This window comes from Sphaeramia orbicularis, chromosome 24, assembly GCF_902148855.1.
Source record: "Sphaeramia orbicularis chromosome 24, fSphaOr1.1, whole genome shotgun sequence".
Taxonomy (NCBI): domain Eukaryota; kingdom Metazoa; phylum Chordata; class Actinopteri; order Kurtiformes; family Apogonidae; genus Sphaeramia; species Sphaeramia orbicularis.
This window is the reverse complement of record NC_043979.1, coordinates 30,781,789-30,803,293: the sequence shown is the minus strand read 5'-3', so window position 1 is coordinate 30,803,293 and position 21,505 is coordinate 30,781,789. Positions and strand designations below refer to the sequence as shown.

At 37.5% G+C, this 21,505-nt stretch overlaps 1 protein-coding gene across 21 annotated transcripts in view; it reads right to left on the bottom strand.

Moving 5' to 3' along the window:
- The window catches only part of ptprk (protein tyrosine phosphatase receptor type K), a 144,161-nt gene that overhangs the window by 59,064 nt on the left and 63,592 nt on the right, over positions 1 to 21,505 (bottom strand). For all 21 annotated transcript variants that reach the window (XM_030127922.1, XM_030127927.1, XM_030127926.1 and 18 more), the window contains 6 exons: positions 21,089 to 21,249; positions 20,401 to 20,452; positions 20,253 to 20,311; positions 13,240 to 13,321; positions 11,675 to 11,790; positions 9,721 to 9,895 (listed from right to left, as the gene is read on the bottom strand). In XM_030127922.1, the coding sequence (XP_029983782.1) occupies positions 9,721 to 9,895; positions 11,675 to 11,790; positions 13,240 to 13,321; positions 20,253 to 20,311; positions 20,401 to 20,452; positions 21,089 to 21,249 (645 nt within the window). The remainder of the gene's footprint in view (positions 1 to 9,720; positions 9,896 to 11,674; positions 11,791 to 13,239; positions 13,322 to 20,252; positions 20,312 to 20,400; positions 20,453 to 21,088; positions 21,250 to 21,505) is intronic.

The window sequence follows — 21,505 nt, the reverse complement described above, 5'->3', positions numbered from 1 at the left end:
CAGTATTCAAAGACACTTTGCACAAAAAGCTATGATTTTCATCTGTCAGCTGGCAGATATGTTGTTTCTGATAATGTAGTTAAATTACAGCTAAAAGACTTCTTGCAGCCAGTTCTCTGCAAAAGCCTTCAACATTTAAAAGTATTTTCGCCAACAAGTGACTTCAGAAAGTGTTGAGAAAGGCAAGTCTACACATCTTAATTTAACATTTTTCTTACACTTTTTTTTTGGGAACACAAGTTCTGACTTCTAACTTTAGTCTTTGTCTTTGTTTGAAGGCTCTATATGGAAGATTTGTGTGTATTTGTGAGTTGGTAATTTATGACATTTGCTCGCTCTATTTCTAAGATGACGACTGACCACCTACATCCATGTTATTTGGTTTTTATTTTATTGTTTTGGTTTTATTCATTCTTCTGTACAGCACTGTTTTTTTGTACATTTGTTTTATGTGTTTTAGACTATTCTTGTATTTTATTCTATTATGTTGCTTTTTATTTATTTCTTCTGTACAGCACTTTGGTCCACTGTGGTTATTTTAAAGTGCTTTACAAATAAAGTTGGATTGGATTCGATCCATGATAAAAGCCTGTGCACCGACATATATAGAGAACTCCAGTTTGGTTTTTGGTAAATCGTAATGTGTATTCTCAAGTTCCACATTTCTTTTTTCTGTTCCTCTAGAGCTATAACATTGTGCTACTCTTTTAGCTGTGAAATTCCATTCTGAACCTTTACATAGTAAGTTCTTCTTTTTTGTGAGATTGAGGTGAATTTAAGCGTTCAAGGACATGAGTATTTATTTACCTCCTGGATATAACTGTGTTTCATATAAACTGCTATTAAGATGTAACATAAGCCTATATCAAAGTAATGTTTGGCGCCATTTCTGTTCATGGTTCTTCCATCTTCATATTTTGTCAAGTAGAAATTTCATTGCAATTACCAGATCATGTGATTTGGGATGTATGTGTTTCGTCTTTGTTTTGGTCTTCATTCTGTTTATTTTGTGTCAAGAACATGCAGGTTGTACTGGCAGCATTAAATAAAACATTTTGAGGTTTATTGGGGGGGTTTTTGGTGGAAATTCGAGATGCTCATTTTGCTCCGTACATTTGCAGAAAGAGCAAACTCAAATCAACCAGAACAGAAAAAATCTCCAAAGATGATGAGATGGATCACATACGGGGCAGTAAGTGGAGAAGAACATTTTTCTATCTTTCAACAGGCTTAACAGTTATTATTAGAAATACTAATGGGTTATTAGTAAGAGTCAATTTTTCTAAGCCAAGCCCTGTGGTGGAAAATTACTGTGTCAGAATAGGCCACTTTGTTCAGATGTGAAGAGTAATAGTCAAGTAAGATTATTCAGCCACGCACCCACATGCCCATCAGACCATACCCAAATTTTAGGCACTTTGACAGCATGCACCTTTAACCCCTTTTAGCTAAAATGTACAGGTAGCCTTCATTTTTCAGTTGGTGTCATGGGATAAAGCATATTGGCGCGTTATTTTTGTGAAATCTTGAAGCACATATGAAGAATCACCTCCTAGTTTTGCCGCATAATTTATTTTACTTCAGCAAATAGTAACCTTTTGATGTTTACTGTAGTGATGAATAAATAATGTTATTAAACCCTTCCTGATGCAGCGAGTAGCTTCTCATATCTTAAACAACCACAAATTTGCTGGAGAGCATAAAAACTGACTCAGATGTGGTGATTACCCATCATGCTGAGTGCCTACAGGACAAGCCGGTGGGGGCAGTGTTAGGATCTGGAGATATTTCAGTTGGTTGGGTGTGTTTCAACAACGTTATGTGTAAAAAAAAATTGCATATACTGAATGACCAGGTCTGAACATCAACTTTTTTCTTCATTAATGACAGATACTTTCCAAAATAACAACACCAGGGTTCAGGGAGCATGAGACATCATTTACACACATGGACTGGCCACCATTGAATCCAGAATTGTTCCCCATTGAGAATCTGTGGGATGTGATGAGAAGACCTTGTGTAACAGTCCAACTCTCCCATCATAACAAAATGAATGTAACTAAGGATGTAAATGACTGTTGTGATATCAACTGTGATAGTGCATAAAGCATTTTGTAGCATAAATGATGTTGTAGCGAATATGTTGTGTAATGGTCCAACGAAACATTATGTGTGTGACTTTTGTTTTTTGGCTGGACTGTGTATATAGACCAAAAACTCATATGTGCAATTGTAATCTAACCAAACTGTGCTGAATTAGTTGCCCACAGACTCCTCACATCTTGACAAATTGACCTGATTCTGAGATGGTACATTTCCTCCAATGGGCCCCTCTCAGAAAAATTGACTCTTAAGCTCAACAGAGCCTTGACATCCCATCCAGAGGATAATGTCAGTAAATTTGAGTAAAACACACACTTGGCTTATCCTGTGTGAATATACCAAAAGAAACACAGATGTGGGGGAATTTCTAATCACACGAGCTCCCTGGGTTATACTCTTCCTGAGGCTTAAGCAGCTATATTTTTATTTTAAACTTTATTTTATATTGCATGTACTTTACCTTGAAATTTGACCATGTACAACATCCCATGACGGCCTTAGTGAATAAATAGTGTAGTTGAACGTAAAATGTGATGGATGTGTGATGGTTCAGGGCCATTCAGTCAGATCAGAGGGAACTGTCACATATCTGTGATTGACAAGCCGAAAGCACAACACATACGCACACAACTTTAAAACACACAGCATCAAAGATTCATCTTCTTGACACACATACACTCACAGATCAGCACATGAATTAATCACAAACATCCTCCACACACACACGGACACACAACCACACACACACTATAATCTATTTCACATACAGTAAATCATACAGATTTTATCACACTCGCACTCTCCGACACACCACAAGGCAATACTACTATCTGCATCAAGATATGAAAAAGTGTGAGGTTTTTTTTTAAAATCCAGCTTCAATCATATCATATCAAAGTAAGTATTATCTAAATTATGTGTGTGTCTGTGTGCTACAGTGCATGTTGTTCCATAAATAGTTATATTTTGAATTGCTGTCACCCTGTTTTTTTGTGTGAATCCGGATCTATGTCTGTGTGAGTGTGTGTTGAATATGGCTGTCAGAGAGGTGCAGGCTGGGAAGTGTCTTTTTAGCAACAGATGAAACACTGTAGTTTGACAGCACACACACACATGCGCACACACACACACACACACACACACACACACACACACACACACACACACACACACACGCAGACAGAGCTGAATCCAGATAATGAATGTTGAAGTGACTTCAGAAAACCAACAACGTCAACAACATGTCAACTTGCAATGCCATCAAATAAACAAAGTAAACAACGTGATGATTAACAAACAAAGAAATAATGTAAGAACTCACAAAGATGGTATATCTATTCCAGCAAATAAAACAGTAAGTTGGTCTGTTTGGATGCCTCTGTGCTATTTGTGACTTACTTAAAAGCCTATTGAGCATCTAAAAGATAAATAATAGACATAAAAATGAAACAGTAAGAAATGTAAGTGGGTCATTATGTGACTCCAGAGAAAACAGAGCTGGAATGGGTTCATGCTTTTGATTTTCTTCTTTTTTGTTCCATCACTTGTCATTTGTACAGTTGACCTAAAAAATATAACACATCATAAATGGTGTTGTTTTTGCACTGGTTTTGTTGTCACTATGTTTTTCATTATTAATCATGTATGTGAACCCTCTCGTCATTTCTTCTTTTTTTTTTTTTTTTGGGTCAAATGTAAATAAAAATAACAAAACAAACCAAGTTGGAGAAAATTTAAATGCATCTGTCATTTTAAACCAAATTTGTCCGTTTGATTATTTGCTTTAACCGTCACTCATTTTCTCTAGTGATATAAGAATATAAAAACTCCTGAGGGATGCCTCAAATTTGCTTCACATTTTGAGATTTAAATGCACTGCATGTATTTTCTACTGCTTTGTGTCTCTTAATCAAAACAATAAAAAAAAAAAACCCACTGCAGATCCACCACTTCAGTTATTAACACTAACAATATCTAAAGCTGCAACAATGAACTGATTAACTGATTACTTATCAACTACTGAAAAAATTAACAGCTAGCGTGAGTAATTTCTTACAAAAACAATATAAAAATGGTCAGATTCTCTCCTCTTAAATGTGAACATTTTCCAGTTTCATAAGAGGGCCAAACAGGTCATTCTAGAATATCATATTGGGATTAAAAAAACATTACACTGTGCAAAAAAAATAATAGCAAAATAAAATAAAATTAAAAAAAGAGAGGAAGAACATGACATGACATTTGACATATATTGACAGTATGTGATTGTAATTGTAATAGTATTGTGGTATTTTGTTAATTCTAAAACAGTTGTATGTAACGTTAGTAATGTATGTAATGTATTGTAACAGATGGGACATAAAACCACTGACAGACAACCGAAGGAAACTCTCCAAACTGTTGAATAAATCAAGGTAAAACTGCTACAAACCTCAAATCAGAAAAATAAAGCAAAAAAATAAAAATAAATATGAATATTTTGTTGGCGACCACTGCCCACTAGCTATGCTCTTTTTTTTTTTTGTTGCCCATCGTCAGCAATCTTGTCAATAAAGCTTAGCCATAACAAACCTCTGCTGACTTCACTAAGGAAGTCACTGGAGAGCATGTGACCTCCAGAACAGCAGCGCAGTGTGTGTCAGTATGAGTATGTGTGTTTCAGTATCCAGATCCAACAGCGATAGTAGGTTTTCTATAATTCCTTAAAGCCTGAATCCTAACCTGTCACTATTACTCAGTCTAAGTGTGTTGAACTAAAAGGGAATAAAAGACGTTTTAGAAGTGGACCATCTTATGTTTAAGATGATACACATGCGCTTGTGTGCACATACGTATGTGTATGACAGTAATATTGCAGGAGCTTTTTAGGCCATGGGTTGTGTGTAATACAAGCTGGCATGATGATGCTTCTGTGTTTGTGTGCGTGTGTGTTGGTGTGATGATGCGCTCTGTCACCGTAGGAACCAGAGGGCAAGACTTTATTAGAGCGAGGCTCTGACCAAACCACAAGTGACACACAAACACACACGCATTGAAATACACAGTCAGACTCCCTCGTAACTCAAACATATAACACAGTCGCCCCAGAAATGATGCTTTTGTGTGATTTTGCAATATCATGGATAAGTTTATTAATTTAGGATATTAGGTTGAAGGAACCTCATTGTTTTGGTGGTTCCTCAATGGGGTTGAGTCAAAATTCAAGAGCAGAGATGAGAGTTCACATCCACCTCCCATAAGATTTAGACAATAAAAGCAGAGATCAAGGTTTGGCTTAAATATTAGTAAATACATTGTTACAAGTTTTATTGCATCTTTGTAAACCTTCTTTTTATTAAAGTAACCCCTGGTGTCTTTTGCTAACCCTTACCAAGTACATTGAGTAACTAAACCACATTATCATAAATAATTAAGTGTAGTAATGCTAGGATAATGCTGGGAAAACAAACAAAATCCCTAGATATGTTCATGTGGATCCTACTTGTGGTCCATGATACACATATGGGACTTATGGGACTAATAAGGCATATCTTATCTAATCTTATCTTACATATATAAGTGCATGTCTGTAATGTAGTCGTACGCATTTGTGATTTGCTGAAGCCTACAGTTTTTATACAACCAACTGAGTTGACCAAACTGGTTCTCTACAGAAAAAAATCCGCCATTTCAGCTCTCCAGTGGTGTAAGAGACTGCTGTGTATTAAAACTAGAAATTAACTGATAATCAAAGGTGATGTTCAACATTTGTAAATGATCAGTAATCCTTAAAATTCAACTTTGGCTCTGATGCAGCTTCACTCTGTTTGTAGTCTTCACTGTCTGATGGCCAGAAAATAACAAAATGAGAAAAGAGAATTTTTTTATTTACTGGAACTTATTCTTTTTTTTTTTCTAAAAGTCAGATATTACAACAGTAAAGTTGCAATTTTGACATGAAAATATCATAGGAATAGTTTGTAATTTGCATAAAACAAGGGATGTAGGGCATGTCTTTAAATTATACTTCAGTATAGGTTTCACAAATAACAAAATATTTACATGCTTACAAATATTAAAAATATTATTTTCCTAACATTACAACTTTCACTCATTCTCTTAAGAATTTTGCCATTTTTGACCCCAAAATATTATAACTTTATTTTGTAATAGGATTTTTTTTCATGAATTATGACTTCATTCTCTTACTATTTTGACTTCATTATTTAAATATCTTTTTTTTTTTTTCCAACTTGAGTGGGGCCCTAATCATCCTTCATATTAATTCCAGTAAGTGTGAAAACATATTGCAGAAATACTGGTCTTTATTTCTTTGACATGACTGTCCACTTAAAGCCATGTCAACAAAGTTTAGTTTTACTGCCAAAGAACATCTGCACCTGATGTTGGTCTTCCATAATAAGTATCTGTATCAAGCCCTAACCCATAATTAAAATGATCACAATAAAATAAGGGACGCTGATGACTATTTTATTAAATCTTTACGAAGCTTTCCTATATCTCTTAATACAGAAGAGAAAAACCTATTCAGGAATGATGGAGGAGTCCATGTCACAACTACCCTGCTCCCATGATGCACCTCTGTCCCTTCAAAATGTGCTTCTTTTCTCTGATGGTGACAGCTCCAGCACACACAGAGGGAGCAGATAATGGCACATCTCTGTCATCTACATGTTATAAATATCAATAGATGAGGCCCCATGCCTACCTATTCCGAGGCAATTTCACCCAGCGGACTACTTTTCAAGCTATGAAAATGAAGCCTATGTTACTGTCCCCCCGTCAAACATTTTCGATGTATACAATTCACATTTTCCAACATCTGAATGGATCTTTCTTCCATTTTCTGTTCATCATATTTCTGCTACATACACAATTCCTCCTGCAACGTCCCTTCACTCATCTCTCTCACTTCCTCTTCAATTTACCAGTAAATAAATATTAAAATAAAAATATTCAGAGTAAAAATATTAGCAATGCAGCTGCCCGTATTCATGGACGTCAGTGTCCTGTAAGAACGTCGAATCTCCAAGAATCAGACTTTTCAAGAAGTGGATTAAACATATTCCCTGTTTCTTTGATTTCTCTCTGGCTCTCATCTCCCATCTGATATTTCTAATAAATAAACATGAGGCTCCTCTTCTTCCGCATTCATACACGCAGTCCTCATTCTTTTATTGTGATATCTTTCTAACAACCAGCCTCTGGATCAATATTCATTATCACCTATATCCCTCAGCGCTCCAACAGCACCTTTATAGAGACTGTAAAAGTAGCTGGCTGGTTTTCAAGCTCAAGTTGGCAATGAAACACACTGTGCACCTACTTGAACCTGGATCTATTTTCATATATGTAGATTGGTCCTATTCATGTTTAGACACATCTCCTGCTGTGTGAATTCCTCGTTCCTCTCCTCTTCTCATATTAAAAAAAAAAAAAAAAAAAAGAAGATGTTCGTGATAAATAAACATTAGCCACTTATATATTCTTACTAAATCAGCAAGGTCCTGCAGAAAATGTGTCTCTGCTGCCAGCTTATTTTTGAAGAAAACACAAACCCATTCGTCCTCAGCAGGAAACTCTAACCCATTAATGTCCTGCTCAAGCGACCCTGGCGGTACAGAAAATTGAACCTCAACATCGGACAGTGTAAAAGCCTTATTATCGGAGCTACATTCGGCTAATATTCATATTCGTGGTGCTTGGCTCTGCTTTGATTTTTCATTTCTTTCTCCGCTGCCATCTCTTATGCAGAATAATAAACATGACTCTCCTCAGATGTTTACATATTCAGACATATTCTTGATTCTGATATGGATATTCTTGGGATAATGAGCTGACTATTTACATTTAACTTTTCCTCACCATCTCCTTTTACTCCACGCCCCACTCCTCAGACCCCCCCCCCCCCCCCCCCCCCGTCACTCCCTTATCATTCTTCCTGAATCTTTTTCGCCTTTACCCCCTCTCTCTCTCTCCCTGCCCTTCTCCTCTGTCTCTCTGTGGGAGATAAATTGAATATGTAAGCTATTGGATGTGAATGAATAAAGCATCCCATCTCAAACACACATTGGTGACACCTTATTAACCACATGTCAGCTGCACATGACAGCTGGTGCACACATAGTTTCCAGTCACATGTGTGTGCATAGACACCAATGCATGTGGTTTACACACACACACACACACACACACACACACACACACAAGGGCTGGCATGCTCACATCTACATACACACAAACTGTCCTCATTAGTCTATATTGTGTTAGGGACTTACAATTTATCACTCAGACAGAGTGAAAGTGCCTCTGATTGGAAAGACATTTTGACACAAGTTAGTCAAAACACCAAAATATATAACAATAAGGTCACGGTTCAAGACTTAAAGGGATCCTTAGAGCTGTCAGGAATTATCCTTCAGGCACCAAACACAGATAGAGGTTTTCCCTAAGGACCATAATTGACTGGCCAAGGTACAAGTAACGGATTGATGCCACTTTTTTGATTTTTCAACCTTAAATAATCAATCAGTGGTGTTATTTACAGATCTAGCGCACAAGAAAAGCAGCCTGTAGAACAATGTTGTCCATTTAAAGGTGCATTATGTAGGCCTTGCAGGTTCTTACATGAGGCTTGTGTTAACCCTTTATCGAACAAGTGACTATTTTTGGTAATTTCCGCACACATTACAAAACAGTGACAGCAACAGTTCCAGTGAGGACAGTGAGTCAACAATCTTAGGTCCAATGTGGTCTGCAGGGTCTGTAAGGTCCACCTCTGCATGAACAGTGAGTGTACCTGCTTTGTTAGGTACCATGAAGTAATGGTACTAATGTAAGGAATGATGTTCAAAGGATAATGTGGATGTGGACAGGTGTCTGGATCAGCACTTATATTGGTCTAACGTTAAAAAAGTAATGTTCCTTTCACGTTGCATGTGTTGTTCTTGTATTTTTTATATATTCTTATTGGATTTTTTTTTTTTGGCACTCATGGGGAAGGAACCAAATATGGTAACTTCACTGACCTTGATTTTCAACATAATAAAAAATGCAAGAAAAATTCACAAAAGTAATGAAGCCTTATTTCCTCCAATAACACACTAAGGTTAGAATTTTGTATTTCAGAGTATTTCAATGAGTGCCCTATAAAGGGTTAAGAGCCAGTCGTTAACATTATACATTAACGTTATTTCATCAACATTTTTGCTAACATCCACGATATTATGCCTTATAGATACAGGCTCGGTTGGGTTTTCATTCAAAGCTCCCGAGTTCTTCAGTGTCTTTCTTCCACTGCTCACTGTTCGGTTAGAAATGATTAAAAGTATGTACAGTATATAAAAACTGACGCACGTGTAAGATTAAATGCACTTATACATGTAATTGTAAGCTTTGCAAAACTGAGAGTAAATGGTCGTGCCAATGAGGGTTACTGAATTAAAAATGACATATTTTAGCAGCTCTTTAAGCCAAATTCTATAGTTTAAAGATCTTATGTATATAATGAATATGAATAATAATCAATGTGATACTGAATCTCTCCAAAAACACATAAAATTCACAAAGGCAGCACACTAATCAAATACCACTAAGATGATTCTTAGAAGTACTCACCTCTGACAATAAGACCAGCAAAATTGGACACCCCGGAGCCACGCTCTGATTGGGTGACGCAGCGGTACAGATCTTGATCCTGATTGGTGACTTCTTTGAGGTGGAAGGAGGCAGCAAACCGTCTGTGGTTGATGTTTTTGGTCAGTGCCACAGGAATATCTTCTCCATTTCTCCTCTGAATCACAGACAGATACACACATTGACACACTGATCAGCTGGTGTAGGGGCTGAGACAGGTTTAACTGCCTTGCCCAAGGTCACGAGGCAGCTACTGACCACACATACTGTACAAGTACACAATCAGACACACACTCCCTGCTCCTGCCTCTCTGACAGCAGGTTTGAAGGTCATGACTACAATAGAGCTATAATGAAATCTGCAGCTATTAACCTCCTAATCATGTTAGCAGCAACGATGTATGGCCTGGAGTGGGCTGTGTGTAGAGCATTTTATTATGGTATGTCCTTAAGGATGCGATCGGACCACTCTGTTTCATCCTTTTTTGTTTTGTACATCTCTCTGACATTCCTGTTTGTGACTATAAAACAAAATATAAGTAATGTGTCTTCATGCCTTCAACACATTAAACGGTATTAAAATCTAATGGTGCATGCTTAAACTATTGATTTATTTGACACAGTGTTCAAATGCTTGAACAGTGAAGATAAAGTTGCAAATTAAAGGATCAGTTCACCCAAAATTACAAGGTCCAAGGATCTCCATAATGGTTTTGTTTGAGATTTCTGCTGAATTTCTGACTCCAGCCAAACCTAATGAAGGTAAATGGAATTTAGCTGTGGCATTCACAAACAAGAAATCAGAATATGCTTTAATAGCACCGTTAACCTTTTTTTTGTGGAACTATTTCTTCAGGATGGATGCCAATTGATAGCACTTGACTGCTATTATTGATTCTGCTTATTGATTTGACTCTATATCAATTCCCCTATTGATACCAGATCAATTTCCTGTGTGGAAAAAGGAGACGTGTACAGATTTTCAGCATCTGTTAAGATCTGAGAGTGAATACAGCGTATAAAGACAAAACACGGAAAAACAGATATGCACATGACTCACATCTTCAAAAGCTCTGTATAACATTTGCTTCCATTTAGGTTTTCTTAGTCAAAGCAAAAATATGCTCAGCCTGCTTTTGTGGTGCAAAAAGGAAAAATATGTCAAAAGTATTGATAAACTTGGAGGCATACACTTCCGATGAATCAGACAATGTGGAATGTAGATTCCCACCCCTATCACTCAGTAGATAATAGTCCCAATAAACTCTAAGCGGCAATATAACCCAAATCTAAGAAGATGTCAGATACAACCAGGGTATAGATGCAGTGATTGAAGTGAAATGGCCGTTAACCCTGTAAAGCCCGAACCATTAAATCACTGACAGAAAATTCCAGTTCTTTGAAACTGGAGTCTTTATTGGTCCTTCTGAACACCCCAAAAACATTTTTTTCAAATATCAATTTCCATGAATAAGTTTCAATTTTGTATCATATTTCATACATCGGGTCTCAATGCTCAAATATTATTATTTTTGAACAAACAAAAACATAATAAAACACAAACATGTCTAACAAATTGGTAATTCTTTTTCAAAATTGGTAAAGTTCTGCCTCCTTCCTCATTAATGACAATCTTGTAGTGTCACTGGAAAGGCCTCTGGTGAATGAATTCCTACCCCCTGGTGGAGTATCCATGTACTGCATGTGTCTAATTGTATACATCGGGTTTTTCAAGAAAAAAAAATATCACAGTGATCATGTAGAGGGCTTCAAAACTCATGTATCAAATATGATACGTTTGGCGTTATAGGGCTAATTCGTTTTTAAATGAATAAGAGCTGTTTCTTATAAATAAAAGTAAAAAATATTTATTTATATTTGTAAAACACACCTGTATTTACTCCATGTGTTTGTGAGCAGATGTGTGTATATGTACCTGCAGCCAGAGTTTATTGCTCGATGTATCCCGTCCTGTGGCAATACACTGAAATGTGGCGTTCTGCCCAGCATTCACCTCAACATCCCCAAGACGCAGGAAATGAGGGGATTTATCTGCAGGAAAGTAGGTCAAACAAATATAGAACATTAGACAAATATGCCAATACTTTGAGTTGACATCAGGGCCATACCTGTACTTTTCCATCTTTTTGATATTTGTTGTGTCTTCCGAGTTGAGACCCACAGGGAGTTATGGACACAAGCACAGACTATAGATTTCTGGACATTTCATAACCCTCAGGAATATGTTAATTATGCAGCAATTAGATTTTACTGGACTTAGATGAAACCAAAACACAGTGCCACATTGCCATTGGGAGGCAACAATGTCGCATCCTGTATAATTCACATAGCTTTCATTTCATAACCACCATGCTAAGATATGAAATAAGCCTTTTACTGCCCGAAGACGTAGTTTCAGCAGAGACATTTTCATTCTGTGCTGGTGATTGCAATCATAGATAGCAGCTACAATGTTAAGGAAAAACACACAAACACACACATTCATGCAAATGCTCACACACACCAACCTGTGTGTGAAGAAATGCAGCTGTGAGAATGAATGCTTCCACTGTGGAGACTAAGTACTAACTCCTTTTCAAATACTTGCTCCTTCCTAAAAAGAGCCCTGCCTTGAAGGGACTGCGGCTCTTTTTAATATTTCTCTCAGACTTCAGGTTACTTTGTTGACAAAAACGAATGTTCCCGGAATTTCTTTCAAAGACGTATCGACAACTTCTGACAGGGACAAGGACAACGGGTATACCCCTGCCTCACATATCGTACAAGGGGACGGTGCGAGACAGTTTATTTTTATGACTTATAATCAATAGAATCTATTAAGAAACAGAATTGTCCTGTGAGATTTCGGTGCTGCTGCTAGACAGATGACCAAACGGAGATGTAATTGCTTCCTCTGCAGCGGTATAACACAAGGACCCTCCAGGAGGAGGCCCATGGTTTTAGATTAACAGACCCCTTCTGTATAGTACCTGTTGGCACTCGCGGTTCTTTAAGGCCGAGGGCTCTAGCAGCGACTAGGAAAACACTGAAGCGAAGGAGAGAAGGGGACTTGAAACGTAGTGAGAATTTAAAATGGATTGCAGCCCTCATCTCTTTCCTGTCAGTACGAGACAAGACAGCTACTGTTCACTCGGTGTGTGTGTGCATGTGGGTTAAAAGAGGGAGGGAAAGTGCTGAGTGGTCAGAATCTCCTCTCTCCATGATTGCCCTAATACTGTCTCATTTCCCGCTTCACTTTCTCCTCTCTGTTTCCTCTCCTCACAATCTCTCTCTCTCTCTTTTTTTTTATTTCTCTCATTTTTCCGCCCGTTATGACCATCTCTTTCCTCTTCTCCAGCCCTCCTCTCCTGTGTCACCTTCCCACTTATCTACCCATTCAACTGCAACAGAAACCATCCCAGGTACAGTCTAATTAGTGACCAAAGCTATCAGCGTCTATTCAGCGAGCTAGGACTAATTGCTGGCATGCTAATGACTCACCGCATGGGTAGCTGAGCACCTGAATGTCGTCTATGGCGATGAAGCCGGCTTTGCTGTCCGAAACCTCTGCTTCAAATATGACCTGAGGGGAAAATGAAAGATGCATTAAAGCGTCTGTTGTCCTGTTGAATCAAGTATAAATTCTCCATTTCCAGCCATTTCAGTTGGTATATTTTACGATTTCTTTGGGTTGTGGACCAAACAACACACATCATCTTGGCTTTGGGAAACATTTCCTCAACATCATTATTTTTATAACCTTCATTTAAAGTCAGAATATATTGAGGTCAAGGCCGCATTTGTAATATAGCCAAGAAAACACAGGAGTTAATGTTAGTAAAAAGGATAAAAATCTAGAATTACACTGCAAATGTGGTTATTCAGTCGTGATAAAAGCAAAACCAAATAAAAAGCCATTCAGTAAAAGAATTACACCCTCATTTATCATTTTCTGTCATTTTATAAAATAAGCAACTTCAAAATAAGAATCAACAGTGAAAATAATTATTAGTTGCAGCCCATGTTTTCATTATCATATTGTTTCTTAAGTGTCAGATAATCTATATTCCATCAATGTGTTTTGTCTTATTTAGATAAATATTGCATTTTTTAGCATTTTCTGTCAGACAGAAAATTCCCATATTAGGTAAATTTCTATAATAAGCAAAAACAAATTACAAATGAGGCTGTAAATAACAATTACTTTCATTGTTGAATATTCTGCTGATTATTTTAACAATTACAAATGTTACTATATTTATGCACTGGAAAAGGTGAATGTCTGCATGTACCTTCAATAAAATGCCAAGAAATATAAAAGAATCTGATCATTTCAATGCGTTCTGTGCATTTTCTTTTATAAAAAATGGTCGACAGCAACACAAATATATTCAGTTACTTTATTCAAATGTGTGTTAAGTGTCAAGACGATGCCAAGCCCAGTAAGACTGCAGTTTTGACTTTTATTTTAGAGGCGAGTGCCAATTAAGATGTGATATTAACATTAAATTCCCCTCATATTCACATAACACAGTGCATATCTGAGTGTTTCCTCGATAAAATGCTACAAAATATCACAAAATCATTGTAAAAATAGTCATTTCTGTCAGCTGAAGGAAATTTTATGTCAAAACAGCAAAACAAAACCTTAATATAGTGAGTTTATTATCACTTATAACAGAAATGCATGCAACCTTCACATTTGACTAAGTCTACACACGTATATTCAAGCTTGGAAATGACATGAATATCATCAACATAGTCCCGAGAAAACGTAAATGATATAACCTGCACTTCAATAAAAACATCAACCCTCTTCGGTTATTCTATCTGGCAGTAGAGCTGCAAAGGAAGGTACAAAGTGAGAGTTTTTCCATTTACGATAGTTGCCAAAGTGATTGATAAAATGTAAGTTGTCAGTGGATACACAGAAAGTAATCAGTGATGTGCATAAAACTGGATAAATACAAAGCGTCTCTCCTGACAGCTGCTGGATTTATACATTCTGGCCAACAAACCATAAAGGATAAATGAGATGCTTCCTGTTGGATCATAGTAATCTCCTTTGGTTCACAGAAAATGGCTGCCACAGAAATGATAAGTAATGAAACCCATGGCTGTAAAGTTGGGAATGAAGGGTTGGAGCCCATCTATTGTCTTCCTATTTGTTTTTCATTCATGTTTCATTCCTCTTTGTCCATTTTATAACATGTTATTTCCCTCTTGACTTATTTTTTGTTGGAACAACATTGGAAGAACAGCTGCAAGTTATCAAATGAAGAACAAGAAGTGGGTTTTTTTTGTGTGTAGAACTTCAATTTTATTTTATAACAGAAGTCTTCAGTAATGACTACATTGAATGAGTTGAAATCACTCCTGTTTCTCGTCCTGGAAACCTGCTTAGAAATCTTTATCATGTATTACACAGAGAATTCCCTCTGCATGGACAGTGCACTGGTAAAGAAAGGCTAAATGTTATTTTCGGCTGCTCATTTGTTGTTGAATTACTGGATGCTCAAAACTTCATCCATGCAGTTGGAAAGCTTAAAGTAAGACAGACAGACAGACAGTCTGACTGATTATTGTTATAAAAAGAAAAAAAGCAAATTGTACACTAATGTAAAAATAAAGCAACTTTTTCCTGACCAAGTTAAAAATTGGCTCATTATCTGTGTTTTGTGAATTATTGGGGATTTTATTCTCTTCCATGAAAAGAGGTGGTAATGATAATCTAAGAGCTTTCACATCAGATGTTTGAGTTAAGAAAATGGTGCCAAATGGAGCTGTGTGAGACTGCTGTTTTATCTTAAAATGAGCTGACGGCCAAAACTAAGACTTGAAACAGCATATTTCCATATATGTGTTGAAGTATCACAGCAGGCTGAAAGAAATGCAAAAATACAAACAAAAGTCTTCAATTTGAAAAAAGTTTTTTCGCTCTCACTTGAATCTGTTCTTGACTTTTTCTGAGAAAGAGTTAATTTACATAATAGGAGAATGTGAAAAATGTTTTCTAAGAAATTTAAGATAAGGTGAACATTTAAAGGCCCGCTGTGTAAGATTACATTTAGCAGGATCTAATATCCGAAATGGAATATAATATTTATATGTTGAATTGGTCCTGAGTTTGATTTCAACACCAAGACCTTTCTGTGTGGAGTTTGCATGTTCTTCCCGTGTTTGCTCCCACCATCCAAAGACATGCACTGGTAGATTAACTGGTCAATCTAAATTGCCCATAGGTGTGAATGGGAGAGTGATGGGTTAATCATCTCTATATGTCAGTCCTGCGATGAACTGGTGACACGTCTAGGGTGTACCACATCTTTGCCCATGGGTAGCTGGGAAAGGCTCCAGTACCCCCATGACCCTCTCAAGGATAAAGCGGTTCAGAAGATGGATGGATGGATGGATGGATGGATGGATGGATGGATAGATGGATGGATGGAATTGTTTCTCTTTCGTTACCTGAGAGTGAGCCGTTTATTGTTGTTTCTGAAGTAACTATGAATGAAGTGCATTCATAGTTACTTCAGCTTCACTGTGGATTATCATCATTTAAAATAATTTATAATGAGTTATTATCCTACTAACTAAAGAGCTCAGAGCAATGCTCAAACAAACACTGACAGGGAAGTTGTTTGTAGCTTATGTCAGGGTGAGGGACTTCAACACTAGATACCACTACGTATTACCCTCACACCTATTTGCACTTCTAATGAAAAAGATGACTGCTCCCTAAAGTGCAATATCATTTTTCTGTTGTATATATCTTTGGGTTTCTTTGTTGATGGTTGGAAACAACTGGTTTTGTTTTCTGGTTCACAAACAATTTGTCATCTGCACTACTTGTTACAGTCATGTGTAATCTAGCCTCTACAGCCACCTCTTGAAAACACTATGCCACCTAGTCATGTCACTCTAAAGCAGTTGATGGAAACAGGTATTCACATCGCATGACAATTATATTGAACAACAAAAAACAATCCAATAAGAATTTCTCCAATACATCAGGATTGTGAGTCTTGTGAACATGTAAGAAAAACACTAATTTCCGTATCTTGCAGCTCTACGCTTGCTCAGAAAATGTTGCACCACTTGCACAAATGAATTTCATGCTGTTAAATCTAGAAAGCTGGACTATGGGGGGAAAACAGGATCAATGACCTCAGCTTTCGATCACTCTGGACTGCACCAAATTTTACTTCCTGGTGTTGAAATCTATCTAAACTTTCAGCTTTTAGAATGTACAGAAATAAACTGCCAATGGTTAGATACTGACTCAAAATTCTGATTTTAGACTTTTTTCAAGGAGCAAAATCAGTCTTGACCGGTATTATATCCAGTCACCATCCTTCTAGTTGAGATGTGAGAATGTTACTACTGTACTCAACAGGTGCCTCCCTTCACCAACATCTTAATACATCAAATGAGGATCTAAATGAAGACCATTCTCCTCAGACCCATCTATCTCTTCTTCCCCCCCCTCCTCCATGTCTACCCATTAGCCCTCCTACTCTTGCCACTCCATATTTCTTCTTTCATCGTCTCTCTTTCTAAGCATTTCTCTCTGTTCCTGTCTCTGGCTTAGCGTCTCTGTTTTCTAACTGTGTTTACTCAGAGAGGAGCCCCGTAATGAACAGAGGAGAAGAGGGAGGAGGGAGAGGTCGCTATCAAAAAACAGAGACGGAGGGAGAAAGAGAGCGAGAGGGTGAGCAGTTGTTGTCATTCATCACCTGTAAAAGGAAATCTGCCGTGAACTGTTTACCCATAGCTTATCATCCCCTGCTTGTCACCCTCTCGCCCCCCCCTCCTCTGTCTCCCTCCCCTACCAATCTGTCTTGTCTCTCTCCTATCATCTTTCACTCATAGCTCACTGCGGAGCACAGCAGAAAGACATCAGTTGACTTTTAATACCTTCATCTCTCCCTTTCTGATGCCCTACCTGCCTCTACTTCTCCAGTCTTCTGATCATTGTTGTTTTAGGAGCTAAATATGACCCATTGACATCTTGTGCTCCTGTATGCACATGTAATCAGATATATACACATTTTATTTTAAATAAGTGTACCTTTTGTTGCAGAATTAAAGCATAAATTAAAAAAAAAAACACTTTTATTGATTGCCATTCAGAAATCCGTTGAGTCCATCAGTACTTACTAATAAAATACGTTGTGCACGTGTTTTGCTTTTAAAGTTTTGTTAATGTTTTGTACATGCATGAGACAGAATCATATCAATGTAAAGCAGGTCTGTTACTCAATGCTCATCATATTTACCAGCTCAAAACTTGACATTATTCTCAAGATAAGGCGTGTGACAATTATTACATAATCTCTTGACTGCAGTTACTTGAGCTCGATGCAATTATTTTGCATAACCATCACAATCCCCTCCATTTATACAAACTGTTGTTGAAGTTCCACCACCAGCTTGACTGGTGCTCTTTTATTCTCAGTCTCATTGTTTCCCCTTGTTATGATGATGATAAACATACATTCAGACTCTTGCTATGTTTATAACTAGTGTCCAAACTACTCCAGCATTAAATGATCCTTAAAGGAGAGACTTTTGGAGATACTGTTAATTCTGTTTTAGTTTGTCATCTCCCGGGCTGTGCTGCAGTGTGGACAAAATAAAACTGACACTTGATGCACAGACACACTGCCAGCATTTCTCTTTCCCTGATGCATCATGTCCCTGTTGCATGAGTCTTTCCAGAAGAAAAAAAGGCCTGAACTAGACTACCAGCTGTTAATTCAACATAGATCTGAATTACAGCCCAGCAATTTGCAATAATTCCCATGTCCAACAGTATTATCAGCCCCTCTGGTCATGTGAAACATGTTCAGACTAGAATGGACAGAACTGAAACTTTGCTAAACACTAATGTAGACTAAGATTATTTTCATGAGAACATCATGTCTGTGGGTCTCCCAGGCAATAAGACTAAGGTTAAAATGACACAAGACTGACAAACATTTGTAGCTCTGGTAGTGATATACAGTAGTTTGCAGTAAAGTATATAGTTCAGAAAAATGTATTTGGCCCTCTACCAAACCCTAGCTCATTTTGTTTGTAGACACAGACCATTTGCATTCTGGGATTTAGGGATCAGATGATGGTCACCTCTGAGGAGATAGTGCATTGATCATGCTGCTGTCAGACGCTGACTGCCTGACTCATCTCAGAGTGAAGCAGTATTACTGATAGCCTGTGTTTACAAGTTCTCTCTTGGGCAAAGCAACTCTGAAACACTGATGACATATCATCACTCCAGAGCAGGGTCGCCGATAGCTCCCATCCTCTTATCAGTCAACTGCAAATATCACTTTAATGTATAAACGCCTGGGCACTGAGTCTAAATATTTAAGGAGACATTTTTCATTTCCTGCCTCCAAAAAGACTTATGTACCGATAAACAATAACATGGTAAATGTTTTCTAAAGAACGGCTGTGCAAAAACAACCTTGCCAGAGGCAAAAATACCGAAATACATTCAATTAAAATAGAAATGAAAAGAAAAATCAAATGGTTATAAATACTACGGAACTGAATATAATTAAATGAGAAGTTTTAATTAAAAGTGATGAAGAAATTAAGACAGAAACTGTCATTACAAAGCCTACCAAAATAATGCTGTGTGGATGTGTGTCTGTCTTTGTTCTAATTCAAGCGGGCACATGATTACATGTGCAGAGTCTTCCCTGGTGAAACCTGTCTTATTACAACTCCAGTTAAAGTGCTAACACAGAAACATGTTCAAACATGAAAAAATAGCTTCATAACCTCCGATGCAATAACCTGTTTCATAGTATGAAAAACCTACATAAGCCTCGGCAAACCAGGATGATTATGTTTAATTAAAGCATGTTGACACATGAGTTCCATGCTGATGATCTCCTCCCAAAGCCACTGAGGGGCACTGGGCTCCAGATGGGCCATTTGAAGGATGCTTTCACACGTTGCCTTACAGTAATATTACAAGTTCCCCAGGCTGTGTGTGTTAACATGATCCCTGTGTGTATGTATGTGCCTGTGAGGACATTCACTACAACCTTACCACAAAATGCATATATCTGTCAACACCATCCAACTAACACACAAACAAAAACTCATGCTGACTGACTGTGATCTCTACCATCAGAAATGTAGAAAGAAGAAGAGTCAAACACTCTAATCCAAGACTACATTTGTTCATTTTCAGGTTTTGACACCGTGTCAAATTTTTTGATTGATAATAAATAAAATACACAACAGTTTCTCTAGCATGCTAGTGCAGTCACATATGTACACATAAACACACTCCCACCACATCTTTCTCAGTGTCTTTTTAGCCTGATCGTCACCTCCTGAGCCTCAGTCAACACAAATAAATCAACTGCCTGCCTCACAGCATGTGCTTGTATTTGTGTGTGTCTGTGCATTCACATGAACACAACATAACAAAAACATACACCGTTTAATGCTAAAAGAGTCACAAACAAAGCCATTGGTTGTTTTTCAGGACTTACCTGATATTCATTAGGCCAAAAGGTGGAGACAGCGAGTTCGGCCTTCAGCCAGTCTTTACCTGAGTGAAACCATTAAAGTAAAAATGAGTGAATGACATCACATTAGCGCCAGGGTAAATAAAGAGTGGAGCTCTAAGGCTGTCCTTACCAGTGTAGGTTGTCACGTTCCATATAGGATTGGCCAGGGGACCCTTATTTACCTGTAGAAACACAGAAAGAAAACGTCTCACCTCATGCCTCAAATCAAGCAACCTGACAGTTTGTTACTACAAAACAATATTATTATATAGTACTGGATGCTGGTCATGGCTTCATAACCATATAAATACTGCATACTTGACTCAGATTTATATCAGTTTTTGAGTTTATAAGATACATGTTTGATGCCTTTGAAACATGCATTATGCACTTTTGCATTACTGATGTTCTATATATTGTTCTATGTACTGTATATATTTTATGTATTTTATTATTATTTTATTCAGTTCTTGGATGACAAAACTAAATCTGCAATAACAGAGTAAGTCAACTTACTGGTGCAATATATTTGCAAATGTGTGTTTTCCATTTTTCAAACCATCAGACCTGACAGTGGGACCAAAACATTTTCATTAAATAACTTTTATTGTTTGTGCTAAGTGTGCACATGTTCATTCATGGCTGCAGGTCATTGAAAAACATGCAGCTATTGAAATGTGTAAATAACGTCTTTTCCTTTGACGGTAAAACAACATTAACTACAAACTTCTAGAATGTCTCTCCAGTTAAATTCAAGGTAAAATAAACATTTCCTTCACACTATTCTGCATATGCTTGGCTGTGTTGTTTTTCAGTACCTTCACAAGGACGTTAAGTGTGCCAGGGCTGGATCCATCGGGACTCGTAAGGAGATAGTTGAAGTCAATGCAGTGAGTATCATTCTCCTTCATGACCGGGAGCTGAAACCTGGCCTTCTCCCCAATATCGTACTGGGAGACGTCCACATACATGTAGGAACCTAGAAAGACAAAAAGAGGATGATGAGTTTGGAAGGAAACATGAGCTCATTTTTGTTTGCAGCTGCATATGCTTGCACTCCACATACCTTTTTTGAGCCCAGTGCTTGAAGAGACTAGCACCAGTGCCCTCTAAGGGGGTAGTTAGTGTGCAGACACAGTGAGTATTATGACTGGACTTGCCAAAGTGTGGGTTGTGAGCCCAAAGCCAGCATTACATGTGCCTACATGAGCACACCAAGTGTTTGCTACTGTGTT